We start from the raw sequence: 16,716 nt of genomic DNA on the forward strand, positions 1-16,716 counted from the left end.
CTCTGTGAATATTTAATTTAATTGTGTCTGAAATGACCGGAAGTCTCAATGATTGTGTCTAACTTGACTCCAGTCTGCGTCTCCGTGAAGCGCCGCCGCTTTCGCAACAGCAGCGAGCGGCAGCGGCGCGTCCCCGACCCGGTGTCTGACAGTCACATGGCTAAATATGGGTGCAGAGGGCTCGGCTTGCCGGTCAGATACCCAACACAGAGGGGGACAAGTTTTAACGCTGTAAGATAGCTTGTTGATTACGAAAAAAGAGGAACACATATCCCTGGACAAAGTTTGGCTTTATCGTGTGACTGCTGCCGCGCCCGCAGGGAACTTTCGCTTCTCCGTTAAGTTTGTTCCTGAAAAACGCTGCATGTTTACGTGACCGTCGTTGTTGAAACAAGTCGGGCAGGGTCTTCCTTTCTTTTTTATTAGTGTGCAGCTTCAGTGTCCGTCGCTTCATGACTGGAATCAACTGCGCAACAAGTTTTTTTTAACTCTCCGGTTGTTGTTGTTGTTGTTGTCGTTGGCGCCCCCGCCTGAACAGCTGACTTACAGGCCGGGCGGCACCTGAGGCAGCCGCGGAGCTCCTCCATGGGTTGATCCCCTCTCGGTCTGGAAGATGATCGGGTCACCGGACCTGCTGGCCTTCACCGCGGCGGAGGGGTTTGGAGAGGAGGAGGGTCAGGAGGCGCAGGGTCTACCTGAAGATCTGTCTGTGCCCCTGTTACCTCCATCCAACCCCTGGACCTCCGCAGCACAGTTTCACAGAGACTTCATACTGGTGGCTGAATTCTCAGAACAGGTGCGTCTGTGTTTAATTTGGATTAAATAAAACTGCTTTGTGTCTGTTTTTAGAGTATTATAATGTAAAGGTAGGTGTTATTAAGGAGGAAAAAAGTGGACATAAGATGACTCTTTATTGACCCCCAGGTAGGGCTGAACAATATATTGATATTATAGTGATATTGTGATATGAGACTAAATATCGTCTGAAGGCTGCATTACAGTAAAGTGATGTAATTTCCTAAATTTACCAGACTGTTCTAGCCGTACCCACTTAGTCATTATATCCACATTACTGATGATTATTTATCAAAAATCTCACTGTGTAAATATGTTTTATACACATCATTAGTCATTCTTATAATATTGTCTCAATATCGATATCGAGGTATTTGGTTGTAAATATTGTGATATTTGATTTTGTCCATATCGCCCAGCCCTGCCCTCAGGGGGGCAAAATTACAACATCACAAGAATCAGACTAAATGAAGATACTTAAATGATAAAAAACAGAGAAAATGAAATAACTGAATCAGGAGAACTGAGCCATACATCCAAAATTAAATTAAATGTCACACAGATACAAATAGAGGAGAGTAGGTAGAAAAAAACCATCAATTTCCATCCATCCATTTGTCAGTATTTACGAAAATACACTTAACCAGTGTACATGAATGTGTTTTATATACATTTTTATGATCGATTACACGCACGGTGCAATACTATCTTATCTTCAAAACTCTTCACACCGTCAACTTTACCAACACAGCAGCTCATTTTACACACAAAAGCAAATCCTTCCAGCAGACATAATAATACAACAACTACACAACAATACTGATGTATTTCAATGTGGTTATGATTTGGAAAATTTGCTGTCTATATAGATACATGTTCAGGGAAAGTATTCAAGAAATTTGAAGGATGTAGCCACAGAAGGCTTTTTGTGTCAAAAGAAATGCAAATGTTGTTACAGTTGTTGACTGTGTGAATAGTTTTGACTATGCATGCAACCAATTGTAAAAAACTAATATATGTATAGAATAGTATAATAAAAATGAGAGGAAAGTAAAAAATTTGGCACAATATTTTAAGAATAATTATTAAATACCATAATATGTAGTAGAATAAAGATGTGCTTTGTCAGAGTTCTGCAGTTTAAACCTCCAGGATTTAATAAATAGACATAATAATGATAAATTGCTGAATTATTTCAGGGCAAACAATATTCATAAATGTGAGTTTAAGTTTTTCAATTTTCAGAAAGTGCATAAAATCCAAGGAAAATGTGATTATTTGATTCCTAATCTTTCATTTTTTTGTTTTTTGGATACATGAATATTCTTATGTTGCTGCCTTTTCTTGACAAAATTGATGTTGCAGCTCAGTGTTTTATGTACCGCCATACTGTTGCAACTGATAGCTGGTTGAAGTTCATTTATTCAGGAAGTCTCACTTTGATTAAGATCTCTTGTGCAAGAGAAACCCGGGGAACAAGTTACATATAAATGAGATTACAACACGAGGTGTCAAGTCACACAAAACAAGCACAGCACGCACGCACACACCCAGAAACACTTATAAATAATCTCAAATACTATTAAAAATGTCAGCAAGTGAAATGTCAAAGTCTTGTCAGAGAAATGAGGAAGGTGCAGAGTGGTGGAGGCTTTCAGTTGGTATGAGGAACTTTTAAAGTGAATGTGTCTTGTGATCTGGTGTCATGATCATTCACTTAAAATCTGACAAAACATGATAAATATCTGAACAACTTAAACAAAATGAAACTACCAGTTTGACAGGATGTGGATGTCTTCTAGATGAGTGATGACATCCAACTTCCAAAAGAGAATAATAAAAACATGACTATAATAATTAAAACATAACTAAAATTTAACTATAAACTGAACTAGGGCTGCAACTAACACTTAATTTCATTATCGATTAATCTGTTGAATATTTTCTTGAATATACAATTAGTTGTTTGGTCCATAAAATGTCAGAAAATGGTGAAAAATGACGATCACTGTTTCCCAAAATGGTCCTCAAATGTCTTGTTTTGTCCCCACCAACAGTCCAAAGACGACTGAAGAAACCAGAAAATATTCATATTTGAGAAGCTGGAATTTTCTTCTTATAAAATGACTCAAAACAATAAATCACTTATTAAAATAGTTGACTAATCGTTGCAGATCTAAACTGAACTACAACTGAAAACGTTCTGTCTCTCGCTCATATATAATGATGCAAAAGTTACATAAAAAACCACACTGATTGTTGATTAGTCTGTCAAGTATTTTTTCATTCATTTCAGTTAGTCAGTAAATTGTTTAGATGTAAGAATGTCAGAAAATAATGAAACGTGTCCGTCACAAGCTCCTTTTTTTTGGCAACAATGATATAAAACAGAGAAAAGCAACAAATTCTCACAGTTAAGAAACTGGAACCAGCATTTGTGCGCAATAAATAACAGAAACAATCACTGATCATAATAATTCACAGTACCTTTTCTATGAATCTAGAGCTGCAATGATTAGTTGATTCATTGATTAGTCGGTTGACAGAAAATTTATTGGCAGCTATTTTGATAATTGATTGATTGTTTCAGTCATTTTTCAAGCAAAAGTACAAAATATTCTCTAGTTCCAGTTTCTGAAATGTGATAATTTGCTGTTTTTCTTTAGATTCTGGACGGTTGGACTAAACAAGCAGATCAAAGGCATCACTGTAGGCTCTGAGAAATAGTAAATGGCATTTTTTCACTATTTTTTAACATTTCACAGACCAAAATATTAAACAAGAAAATAATCGGCAGATTAACAGATAATGAAATTAATCATTAGTTGCAGTTCTGTGTCGATCAACTTATTAATTACTGGTTTCAGCTTTGATCTCGTCATGTAGTCGGTGCGATAACTTCCTTGAGTAATGAACTGGCATAAAATGGCGTCCAGTAGTTTAAAGATGGCAGCAGCATGTCGCATACATGATTAAAGCTGCAACTAACAATAATTTTCATTTTTGATTAATCTGACAATTATTTTCTCAATCATTAAATTAATTGTTTGGCCCATTAAATTTATAGTGGAAAATTATGAAAATGCTCATCACAGTTTCCAAGGTGACCTCTACATATTGCTTATTTTATCCAAAACCCAAATATATCAAGTTTACTATCAAACAAAATGAGGAAAAGCAGAAAATCCTCATAATTTAGGAGCTGGAACGACAGAATATTTGGCATTTTTGCTTAAACAATGTCGATTAATTGATTATCAAAATAGTTGCAGAATAATTTTCTGTTGATCGACTGATTGATTATTCTACTAATCATTTCTGCTCTATACAGAATATCTTTGTAATCCAGTGAAGACTGTATATTATACTTCTGTTCTGGTAAAATAATAAATGATAAATCTTTATATTGTATTTGGTCTCTAAAAAACTCTTCTGTGTGTTTCCAGGTGGGACCGAAGCCTGTTCTGACGATACCAGACGACCCCCGAGTCATCGGCTCGTTTGACCTCAACCACTTCTCTGTCCGTATCATGTCAGTGGACTACCAGGCGTCAGGCCCCGGCCCCGCCCCTCCTACATCCCCCGGCCCCCGCCTCAACTTCAGCGAGGACTCCAAAGTGATCCTGGGGGATTCGGCGGAGGACGCGTTTGCCTACGTTCACCACGTGACCCTGTACGACCTGGAGGCTCGGGGCATGGTGCGTCCTTTCTGTATGGCCTACGTGTGCTCGGACCAGGCGAAGCTGATGGAGAACTTCTCTGAACTGTCGACGGGCTTCTCTCAGGCGTCCGAGAGCCTCAAGACGGGAAACAGACAAGCGTTTTCTATGGAGCTGCAGAGAAAACTACAAGAGCTCGAGTAAGATCAGGATGTCGTCTGAAGTCATAATAATATACATGTTCAAAGGGTGGATAATATCTCCCACCACATATCACACGTATTTGTAATTTTCAATTAATCGATAACACAGAAAATTAATTGGCAACTATTATATACAACAGTCTAAAACACAGTAAGTGTGTTATCAATCATCTAATCATTTTATATCACTGCAAGATATTAAGCTTACAGTGATATAAATCAGAAACAGACAGTTTTTACATTTGAGAAGTTGGAACCAGGAAATATTTCAGCAATATTTGTGTCAATCTACTAATCAGTTAATCTGCAAATCTTTTCAGCACTGATCTCATGGAAGTAAAGGACCTGAAATTCTCCAAAGCAACAAAGCAAATGCAAACACTCATGCAATTCAGTTTTGACAACACTGGCTGTCTGTGTAGGTAGACGTCATCTCCCCACATGTGTAAACGGAGTGTATAGTCGTGAACTTTGGTCTGTTTCAGCAATATGGAAAAGTATCATTTGAGCTTGAAGAGTAAAGTCCAATTCATAGTTTATGCGTGGCTGTGAGGTTCCACGTGACGTAATTGTTGTCATCTGCCCATGACCACGGACGTCCTCGTGCAGCCCAAAATTTGTGACCACATGGACTGTACACATAGCAAGCACATCAACTGTGCATGTGCTTGAAAAGCAAGCAGGAATGTCTGTCTCATCTACTGTATGTATGATCTGTATTCTACTTGTTTAAAGTGTTGGTTAAAGTGACAATGAAATATGATCTAGTAAGTCCGGTTGGAGTAACTGGATTTACTGGATCATGAGTAAATTTAAAGGCTGATCAGAAAAACACTGCACAGCGGGTTGTAATACTCACAGACTGGATTTTACAACTCAGGAAAGTTATCACACTGCAACCCTGTTTACTACATGTGGTACGCGTCTTTGTCCGCTGACCTCCGTGGAACCGTTTGCCAGATCACAGCTGTGGTCTTGCAGACAAGAAGCAGCTGTCTGCGGACAGCTGCTTCATCAAAGCATGAATTGGCCTTAACTTAACACTCCCTTAAGTCTTGTCCTCATTGACCTCCAGTGGCTGCAGTGATGTCATGGTGTACCTCAGGACACCATGACATCACTGTTGGGTGTGGTTACAGGTGCAACAGACTTGAAACTTTAAACCAGCCTGGTGTTAAGTTACTCTTCAAGTCTGCTGACTAAATATGTCTCTCTGACCTCCAGGTACACACGGCTGACGCTGCAACAGGAGACGGAGCTTCCTCAGACGGTGAACGGGTTTGCAGAATCGGGCGAGAAAACCGAAGAGCTCGAAGCTGTCGAGCGTTCCATCTTAAACCACAGAGACCTCCTCCGCCAGGTCACTTCTTACCCAAACAGGAAGCTCAAACAGCCCGACTTCCTGCCCTACGACCCTGCCGACTCGCTCACCGATCCGACTGCGTTACTGCCTCCTGAGCCATGTCCTCCCACCTCCCTCTCCAGCTCCCCCTCCTGCAGGTCCGAGCACCATCTGAAGCAGCTGCAGGAGCTTTGCAACTCTTACTTCCTGTCCCTGATGAAGGAGCAGCTCGCTGACACAGAGCGCCGCCTGCGTGGCGACAGGAGCGCACTGCGCACTGCTCGTGTCACACGCTCGCTGTCCAGGAGGCTCACGCTCACCAACTTCCTGTTTGAGCTTTGGACCCCAGAGGATGGTGAGGAGGAGGAGAGGGAAAGCACTGAGGCAGAGACACAGAGGGCGACAGGGAGTAAGAGCGGCGGCGAGCCGTTGAACGCTGAACCACTGAGCCTAGAGTCTTTTTGCTCCTGTGTGGAAGAGATCCCGATCAAACTGGTGGCAGGAGAAAGTGGGACAGTGAGCCCTGACCATGACGTTGCCATGGAGATGACAGGAAGTGTGAGCAGCAGCGACAGCATTGAAGTGCTGGGAACGGAGAAGTCTTATCGGACACAGCATGACATCATTGGATCTGACAGCAGAGGTTCGTCCCACTGACAGCAGCACTGAAACAGTTAGTCAATTCATTGATCAGCGGAAGATTCAACAACAATTTTTATAATTTATTAATTAATTTAAGACATTTACAGAGAAAAAAGCCAATCTCTCCTTCCAGCTTCTCAAATGTGAATATTTGCTGCTTTTTTCTGTTTTATATCATTGTAAATTGAATATCTCATAGCCGACTCATCCTGATTTGAAGATTAACTAGGGCTGCAACTAACGATTATTTTCATTATTGATTATCTGTCAATTGTTTTTCTCAATTAATCAATAAATTCTTTGGTCTATAAAATGTCAGAAAATGGTGCTGTGTTTTTCGCTATTATCTGACATTTCACAGAGCAAGCAAGTGATTAACAGAAAGAATAATATTAATTATTAATGGAAATATTAGTTAGTTGCAGTCCTGACAGCATCTTGTCACTTTTAAACACAGCTAATGATTGTAGATTAACAAAGAGCAAAATTAACATTTATAGCTTGTAATGTCAGTGTTTAAGCTTAAACCTCAAAAGCTTTTCATTTGCTTATTTTAGCTTGAAACATTTAGTCAGTTAATCATTTAGTTGATCGAGAGAAAAATCATCAACAGCTATTTTGATCACTTATGAATCGTTTCAGTTGTTTGAAAGCAAAAACAATCACTGGTTCCATCTTCTCAAATGCTGCTTTTCTTTATTTTATATCATTGTAAATTTCATAAATCTTTTGATTTTGTTTTCGCTTGACAAAACAAATAATTTGAAGACGTTGTTCTCATTGAATAGAATTAATAATAAAGTGGTTAATTGGAAAAATCAAACATCAATCAAAAATCAAGCACTCAGACATGTGTCTCATACAACTGGACCAGCTGACAGTTTTCTCACTTCCACAGAAATACACATGGGGATGTTGGACACCTCTCTCAGGCGTGCAGGAGTGGAGGCAGGCGTCAAGCGAGTTCGAGCGTACGCCAGACGGGCCAACAGCGAGGACAGCATCGAGGTCCTGAGTACAACCGAGTCCATCTTTCCTGACGACCTCACTGCCATCACAGAGGAGGAAGCAGAGCACCAACCTCTGAGTAACGGCCTGCAGGAGGATGAGGAGGAGGAGATACTGACAGAGTGTAAATGTGATGACGTCCACAGAGTGGAAGAGATGATCCGAGAGGAGGAGTCATTGGATGAAACTGTTCTAGAAAATGAAAGTGAACTTTCTGTCCAGGAAGGTGAAGGTCGAGATGACAGAGAAGAGTCTATAAAGCAAATAAATGTCACTAGTGAGGTCACGATCAAAGAGGAGCCGGTCACTGAGTGTTTGAAGAGGAATCACGTCCATGAAGATGACAGTCCAGAGAGTACTTCAACGATGCTGCAGGGTAAAACATCTACAGCAATATCAGTTTTAAAAACCTTATTTAAACAGCATTCAACGCTTTATCAACACATGTTTGGCTAATTTAGAAAATGCTGTGTGAAAACAACGTACATCCACACTGTAGATGGTTTTCATACTAAAATCCACACTAACATTGTCTTTTAAAATCTGATGATGTGAAAAGTATTGTTGTTTTTTTTACAGATCTCTTTTATTAATTTTTATGAGCAAAGAAATAAACACAGAACAAACAAACATTGGATGCTTGCATGTAGATCAACATGCGCAATTGCAGAAAAAAGGGGATGTGACATATATAAAATATATATATATAATGTGTATGTATTCATGTATTATGAGTAGAAATATAAGTAGATAAGTAAATTAAAATTTAGAAGAAAAAAAAGAAAAATTATCTGACCTAGTGAAAAACAGGGTCAAAACGGAGAACAAAAAGCTGTTTTGTCAGTTTTAGTGCGGATTTGCTCTTCTTCCTCAGGAAATACACTCACTAGATGTTATTATAATACCTGACAGATTACAGTCGAAGGCTCATTTATAGATGAGGTTTCACAGGAACATCGTTGGTGCACTTTAAACTGTCAGAGATACATTTTATAATACAAGTTGTCTGGTTTGGGTATTTGGGACTGTAACTAATACACACACATATATATATATACTTACATACAGACTAAAATCACTTATTATCACAAGCGATATTAAAATCATCCAACCTTTCTTTGAGAAATAAATCTAAATTGGGCTTCAGATAACTAATATTGCATCCTCCAATTAACTGTCTGATGGCCAGTTCACAGAGCCAGAGATAAATAGCTGGAAGTTCACACAGAACAGCAGCGGGGAGCTGTGAGGGGTGAAAACTCTGCAGTCCTCAGCTCCAAACTCCAAACTTTGAGTGGCAGCTTACAAAACCAGCCAATCATTGAGAGGAACTGAGCTTGTTACTGGGGTCCAAAGTGGGAAAAAAAGATGTGAGAAACAATCTGCTAAAATCAGGCTTTACACATAACGGAGAGGAGAAGTATGCTGTTTAGCTGCTGAGTCTTGATTTCGAAACTACAATACATAGTTTAAAAAACATCTGAAGGAGTTTTAAGGTGATGAGTCCTCCCCAATCAATGCCTTTCTACAATAATACAATTAAACTAGTACTCCACTGATTAACCATTGAACTCCAATAACGTTGTTGGACTCACGATGGACACTTACAGCAGAACCAGAGATATCGTCTTTTTTTTTATTCCACTTATTTTCCTACATTACCCACAATCAACTCTACTCGATTCACTCGACTGTACAGATTTGGGTTGTTTTGCTAGTAGTGGCCAATGTTGCCTTAAGTGGGCAACAGACGTCTGATCACCTCACTTTTTTTTAACATTTTCAAACTTGTAGTCTTCAGCCCTGACATATTTATACATCCTGCACATCAACAGGCTGACCATTTTTTTATAAACATAATATAATATTTTTATATTTCTAGATCCTTACACACACATTTGAATATATTACAATTTGTAAATTTAACTGTCAGTTTCCTTAATTTTACTCGATCTAGTTAACATTTTAAAGAAGGATGTACAAGAATTTAAAGGTCCTTTTTTCTAGCTTACTACAATATATTTTTGAATATATCTGATTTTAATTCTGATATGTGATGATGAATCTGATGTTATGTTTATATATATATCATATATATGTTTATATATATATATATATATATATGTTTTGATATTTATGATATTTTTGATGTATTGTTTTTGAGGTGTCGCCTTTGTGTTCCTGATCTTTTTGATGTACTTTGAATTACTAATTGCTTTGAGATGTTCATAACACCTTCCCTAAAGTTAAATTTTCTTTTCATCTTTAATAACAGACGTAGAAGCAGTGGAGTCGCCTGAAGTTCATCAAACTGTGCCTGACCTCCAGGTGAACTTTGCCCCACCTGTTGCCCTGCCCGAGGTTGAACGATGGTCTCCTCCCTGCGCTCCCCTCAGGCTTCTTAGTGTCGACGAAGCGTCTGACTGCACCAGCTTCACCGGCTCCTCAGACCTCCTCTCTCCCACCCAGAACGTCCACGGCAGCACCCGCTCAGAGAAGAGGAGGAGAAGGAAGGCTGGACTCAGAGCCCTCAGGTTCCTGAAACAGAACTCATTCTCCCAGCATGCCGTGTTCTGTCTACTGAGCGGCCGGCCGCTGGTTGTCATCGGAGGAGACGAGGTTTTGGTGAGGAAGCAGGTGGACGCCCTGAGTCTCTTCCTGCCTGCTCCTGTTGCTGATGGGAGTGCTGTGATGCCGAGTTTGACCACGCCCCTTCAACTGACCGACCTGCTCACCTGGAGACTGATCGGCATACACAGGTACGCCAGAACACAACCGCTTATTACCTTCAAGTCTTAAAGGCGCAGCGTGTAAGATTTAGTGGCATCTAGTGGTGAGGTTGCAGATTGCAACCAACTGAATGCGCCTCCCATTCCCCTCCCCTTCCCAGTGTGCAAGAAAACTATGGTACTCGCAAAAAACGAAGGCAAAATGCAGTGTTTGTCCATTCTGGGCTACTGTAGAAACATGGCAGAGGACCTGCTTCCTATGTAGATATAAAGGGCTCATTTAAGGTGTAATGAAAACACAACGATTATTATTTTCAGGTGATTATACACTAATGAAAACATAATTATTTCTGCTAGATGCCACTAAATTCTGCACACTGCACCTTTAACATTTTTATTTATTTTATACCTTGTTTCTCAATCTTACCCACTCGTCTTTTGTCCTCCTTTGAGAGAAAATCAGAAACCAAAAGAGAAATTAATTTTTCTTTGGTTTCATGATGGTGCCCCCTAGTTTTGCATTATTTCTATGGAGTAGAAGGTAATTCCAGCTACTGTCAATCAAACAAACCTCTGACACCCCCAGCTGGCGGAAAATGAAGAAAAATACCTTTTTTGTTTATTCTAATAATACAAAACCACTAACAATACATTTAAAAAAACATGTTGACATTGTTTTTGACTGCAGCGGGTTTATTAAATGTGATTTCAGTTGAACTTCATTCACATGAAACGTCTTAATCTGATGCACCGTTGAGGTCAAGTTGCCCTGAGGCACAAAGTTGACCTCTTGCCTACTTGCCCTAAAACTTCACCTTGACCTGCATTTATCTGACATTCTCATTTATGTTGTGAGAAAACAGTAACATTAAATAAATTAAGTTTCTTCTTTTCTTTTTGCTCAGATCACCCTCCACTTCTTCGTCCAGCGTGCTTCACTCTCTGACTCGCTACAGTCGTTATTTGGCCCTGCTGGACCTGGACCAGAAGACGCTGCGCTGTCCGTCATACTCCGGCTCTCTCATCAGCAGACTGGCGGATCCTCACACCAGCATCAGCCGGGGGATCACATACCTGCTGCACCTGGAGAGCTGCCTGACGGCGCTGGCCAATCAGGCTCTGCTCCACACGTTTAATCCTTCTTTCCACCGTCCTGACACTGCTGATGGGAAAAACGTTGCACAAGGAGACGACTTCCTGTTAATGCGAGGATTCTGCAGCAGTGAGAGCGATTTGAGAGTGATGCGTTTCCTGTCTGACCTCATCAAACAGCGTCACGCAGGACATGGCCCACCAGTTTTAAGATTCTATTACAGCTCGATGACACTCCATAGAAATACAGCTGCAACATAGAGCGCATCATTAAAAGACACTGGAAGAACAAAAACAAGAGGCCGTCGTTAAGATGGTCTCCACTGGTCTCTGTTTTACTGTCACCTGCAACTTTGAACATATAAAGACACAAGAATCATGTTTTTAATCTGCTGTGTTACCTGTTAGTGTTTTTGCATGAAGCCTGGTCGTGTATCACTGGACATTAGTGCACTAGTGCCTCACAAGCACCAAAGACTTTTACATGCAGGTAGTCTGATACACCTGAAGTATAATACTGAAGTCCAATACTTCAAGTATTGGACTTTTTATTGGAGTGTTTTTAAAATGTAGGATTATCACTGAATTACACATGAATTTTGTGTAAATTAAGATATTTGAGCCACTTCTGAACACAAGTTACTGTTCAGACGACGTGGTATTGTGGGTTTTGTGGATCTTAGTAGTTCACATCTAAATGGAGTGTTCCTTTTTTAAAAAATCTTTGTTAGGTCTGTTGCTCTGTCATCCAACTTTTTAATAAATAATAAAAAATAATTTATTTGGCATATTTTTGGACAGCTGAGTATAAAGACAGACAGAAACAAGGCGATCAATCAATCATAGAACAAAGATCCTGAGCTTCAATCAAATCAGGGTTTTATGTAGTTTGTTATATTGTCTGTTTAAACAACATTTAACCAGCTTGACTTCATTTTTTAATGGGTTCAACTGAACTGTTTGCAGTAACATGCAGCTGCAAGATTCAACATGAGTCCTCTGTTAATAAAACAAACAGCTTCATCGTAAAGAAATCCTTCAACATCTTGGGAAATTCACTTCCTTTTATCTTTATTATATAGACATGATGACATCTCAGCAAGAAAACTAATAAGTTAATTTCTCAGAAACGTCAAACTATTTCTTTAAGTGCCGCTAAACCAAATGTACCATAAAATGACCTCATGGTCCAACCAAAACTAAAACATTTTTCTCATTTCTTTCAGCAAATGGGGAACCTGAACATTCATTTCAGTTTTTAAAATAGATTTTCCAGTTTAATCTAATTTCTAATTAAAATCAAAATGTTATTGAATGTGAATAAATTATTTTAGCATTTATATGTATAAAATATCGAAGTCTGTGTTATCAGATTGTGAAACAGTCAAACACAGTTTGTACATCAGTTAGAAGTTACTGTAATTGTCAACTCCAGTTTGCAGAAAAATAATCTTTTATAAGAAGAATTGAGGCAGAAATTAATTAATTAATTACACATCATTACATTTGGTTCAACTTATGTTCATAACAACCTACAGAGTTATATGAGCAGACAGTTAAACCACACAGTGGCTTTAAACCTCAGTTAAACTAAAAACAGGTTTTAGTTGAACCGTCCAGGTGCATTTAACGACAACACATTTAAACTTTGCTTAAACTCTAAACTGCAGCTGAGCTGATGACAGAGCAACACCTTCCTTTTGTTTAACACTGGATTTTAATGTGTATGCAAATATGAGCCAATTTTAGTGTGTGTATAATTATTTTTAAAATTAAAAATTATACATATATCAATCACTTGGACTCATTTTTAAGCAGTTTTGAGCAACCAACACGTTATTTTCCTTTTCTATGATTTCATTAAACCAGTCAATGTTCCCGTTTATTAATCAACATTACATCATTGCCTCTTATGTACATTTATGATGACAATGAATATCAAAAAGTACAAAAACACCATTCAATGAGAAAAAAAAAAAAAAAAAAAAAAAAAAAAATCTCTCACAGAATTAAACTATTATTCAGTTTGGCTCATTAGCATACGGAAGAAACACTGACAATTTAAGAATGAAGCAACATAAAGTGTCTGTATCATGTTATTAAATGCTGCAAAATAACACACGTGTTTAAAGTCTCTGCATCATACAGACGACTCGGTCTGTGCAGGTCTATCCTGACGTCTGTATGAAGTTAATTATGTTTCAGCTCCACACACATTCATCAACGCTCCGCTGGACTGAGGGGGGGTATGAAGGAACTGAACTGTAGTTATGAGCAGGACGACAGACAGTTTGTACTCTAAATACTCTGCCAGGTGAGCAGAGCCGTCCCGCTGCCACTTCAGTGTTTCAGGACTTTCACAGGTCTGCAGGAAGAGGCTCAGCTATAAACACCCAATGACAAAAAACAACAATTATTTGATGTTAGAAGCACTTCTTTGACAAATTCATTTGGACCATTTGAAGTCTTATAATACAAATTCAACTTATTACACTTACAATTTTGCAATTTTAGGTGCAAATGGAGCTAATAATGTGACAGCATCAGCCCTGAGGAGAGATAAAATAATATTATGACACATAATAAGTTATTTTCTGTCTGTATTGAGTTAAAAAGCCAAACAACTCCTCACATTTGTGATGCACTGATTTAATATGATGGATCATACTCACACCGAGACGGTCCTTATTAACATATCAGGTAGACGCCATGTAAAATAAATTTCTTAGTCTTTGTCTTTATAATAATGTGGTTTTATAAACCTTCTAGATCAATATAATTAAATGTTGTAGACTAAAAACACATTACTGTATGAGATGTGTGGTTCCAGCTTTGTGTTATATTACACATTAAAGAATGATCTTCATCATTTCCGCATAGTGAAGAACACAGGTTGGAAATTGAAAATACATTAAAAAAAAAAAAAAAAAAAATCAGTACTCCATATTTTAGTCCGACAGCTACAGGATTTATGAGGCCAATATCGATAATTAGAAGAAGTAGAAGAAGAAGAAGTAGAAGAAGTAGAAGTAGAAGTAGAAGTAGAAGTAGAAGAAGAAGAAGAAGAAGAAGAAGAAGAAGAAGAAGAAGAAGAAGAAGAAGAAGAAGAAATTAATTTTCTTGACAACTCATAACATAAATAAACATTTTTGATAAGGCTCCCTTAAATTTGTTTTTTTTTTGTTTGTTTTTTTAACAATTTAGACCCAGAAACGTAGCAGTCAGGATGTTTCAACAGTTGGAAAATAAACTTATCACTTGTCTCTGGTAGACAAAATAGATAATAGTGACACTGTTTCATGACATATCTGCGGCATTTCTGTACTTCAATTTTTTTGTCATTTATCACCTGACATAAACGGCCAATATATGCGACCAATTTATCAGTCTGGCTCTCCTCCATATCACCCGATATCACGAGTTTAGGTTTCAGAATTGTTATAAGGAGAAAAAGAGAGTCATCAGTGCATCGTTATGAGTTTCCTCTTACTTTATCCTAAACTCAACCAGTAATCTCAGCTATGCCAAACCATAACCTAACCTGAACCGTGGATGGGGGGGTGCTAAAGAAAACAGCACCCGAAACAAGATGGAAACCTGCATTTGAAGGTGGAAAACACTGATACACAACATCCGCCGGTTTCATACTATCCTGCTGTTTGACAGCTGATGGCGCTAATGGGCCAAGAAATCTAGCAATGCACTCGCAAAAGGCAGGAAGACGACTTATTCGACGTAAACAATGCAGTTTTAAAATGAATAAATAAATCTGCTTTACAGCTGCTTTATGAGGAATTCAACACATTAGTCTGGTCTGAAGGATACACACAAAATGTTTTTGTGGATGAAAACTCCACATGTTGTTAATTTACAGTTTGCTTTCAAAGTAAATATTTATTACCCACCACAATTAAGAAATAGACTTTTCCTTTAAAAGTGAATTGAAGAGGAAGGAACGGCTGGAAAGATGAGAGTTGTGTGACTTACAGCTGACACTGTGACGGGGCCTTCAGTAGGGAGGAGCGGAGTTTAATGGCTGCTGGGCTGCCTGCAGGAGGAGGAGAGACACGGAGGGTTAAATCAACACCTCAGACTGCAAAGCAAATATCACCACATATGACAGAACAACTTACAGTAGGTGCTGATCACCACCACGTCATCAGGGAAGCACATGGAAAAAAGGCAACAGATCAGATTCTGTCTTACTACCTTTTAAAATCCACTATAAAAAAAAAAAAAAGGAAAATCGAAACGCTGCAGCAGGTCTTTAAAACCTCGAGAGGCTGCAGAGCTTTTGTTCCAAAAAGTTAGAAATTAAATATGACTTACTGGTCCCAGTCTTTTGCTGAAGAAGACAGAGTGGGTATGATGGATTGAAGAAAGGGTAACAAATTCTCCTCATCTGAGTGTGACAGAGAAACAAAGACAACCAATGTTATGCGGTTACGTCGTACCACATGGCAGCTGTTTTTTTGCACACAGCTGTTCTTTCATCTTCACTTACAAACACCCTCAAGAGTTTTTGACCACTTGTAGCACTGAAGAGAAATATTTAGATGAGCGTGTCGTTGTGTGTTTTTATCTCGTGCTCCATCGTTTACACCAGGAGCAGAGAGGCAACGTGATACACATCTCTGCTGACTGCAGAAGGCAGGAAGTTAGTCGTGGTAAATGCATCCTTAAAACGGTAGTAAGATGAGGCAATAAAAATAAAAAAAAGAGGAAAAAATGCAGGTTTTAACACACTTGCCTAAAGGCTGTGTGAATAATCTTATGCTAAGAAATGTATTCAACGTGTTTTTCCTCTCAATATGCTTCAAATGATGTGTCGTCTGAAAAAAAAAAAAAAGTGATTATTTCTGCTCCAAACAGCCACAGACGAAAGTGGAGCGAAAAGCCTGCAGCCAGAGAGGCGAGACACGAGGTGGAACAGCGCGCGCTTTCAGGCAGTCTCCCCTTGAAGGCATCGATATAGTTGCATTTGGCACAGAAACTGACAGAAGCAGAAGTGTGAATGAAAACAAAAGATATTTTGAGAAAATACTGCTTACTTTCACACCTGGCCAACTACTGCTCGAAATATCAGTAATCGGAATATTGGTTTCGGAAAGTTACAGAACAGTGAGATAAAGCCACACTTTCACTTCCAGTGTCAACAAAAAACAGAGTGCGAGGCAACGAAATTGCACACAAAGTTGATGGAAAGACACGATTAGCCGCAGCTTAACTTGGGATTGTGCGACTTG

The 16,716-nt window shown here is 38.9% G+C and overlaps 2 protein-coding genes across 3 annotated transcripts in view; one reads left to right on the forward strand and one right to left on the reverse strand.

Moving 5' to 3' along the window:
* Positions 1-13,474, forward strand: smcr8b (Smith-Magenis syndrome chromosome region, candidate 8b). The gene is made up of 6 exons (XM_044347470.1): positions 1-796; positions 4,242-4,654; positions 5,882-6,642; positions 7,540-8,025; positions 9,925-10,408; positions 11,284-13,474. Exons 1-6 carry the CDS (start codon positions 614-616, stop codon positions 11,729-11,731), a joined length of 2,775 nt encoding a protein of 924 aa, XP_044203405.1. The 5' UTR covers positions 1-613; the 3' UTR covers positions 11,732-13,474.
* zgc:112980 (uncharacterized protein LOC503706 homolog) overlaps positions 12,189-16,716 on the reverse strand; it is a 16,101-nt gene continuing 11,573 nt past the window's right edge. Inside the window, exons 18-22 of one of the 2 annotated variants that reach the window (XM_044347472.1) lie at positions 15,800-15,872; positions 15,604-15,611; positions 15,458-15,518; positions 13,969-14,019; positions 12,189-13,853 (exon numbers count right to left, since the gene is read on the reverse strand). In XM_044347472.1, the coding sequence (XP_044203407.1) occupies positions 13,850-13,853; positions 13,969-14,019; positions 15,458-15,518; positions 15,604-15,611; positions 15,800-15,872 (197 nt within the window). In that variant the 3' untranslated portion in view covers positions 12,189-13,849. The remainder of the gene's footprint in view (positions 13,854-13,968; positions 14,020-15,457; positions 15,519-15,603; positions 15,612-15,799; positions 15,873-16,716) is intronic. The other variant, XR_006402912.1, reaches the window with a different exon arrangement.

The sequence above is a fragment of the Thunnus albacares genome, chromosome 3 (assembly GCF_914725855.1).
Source record: "Thunnus albacares chromosome 3, fThuAlb1.1, whole genome shotgun sequence".
In the NCBI taxonomy this organism is placed as follows: Eukaryota; Metazoa; Chordata; class Actinopteri; order Scombriformes; family Scombridae; genus Thunnus; species Thunnus albacares.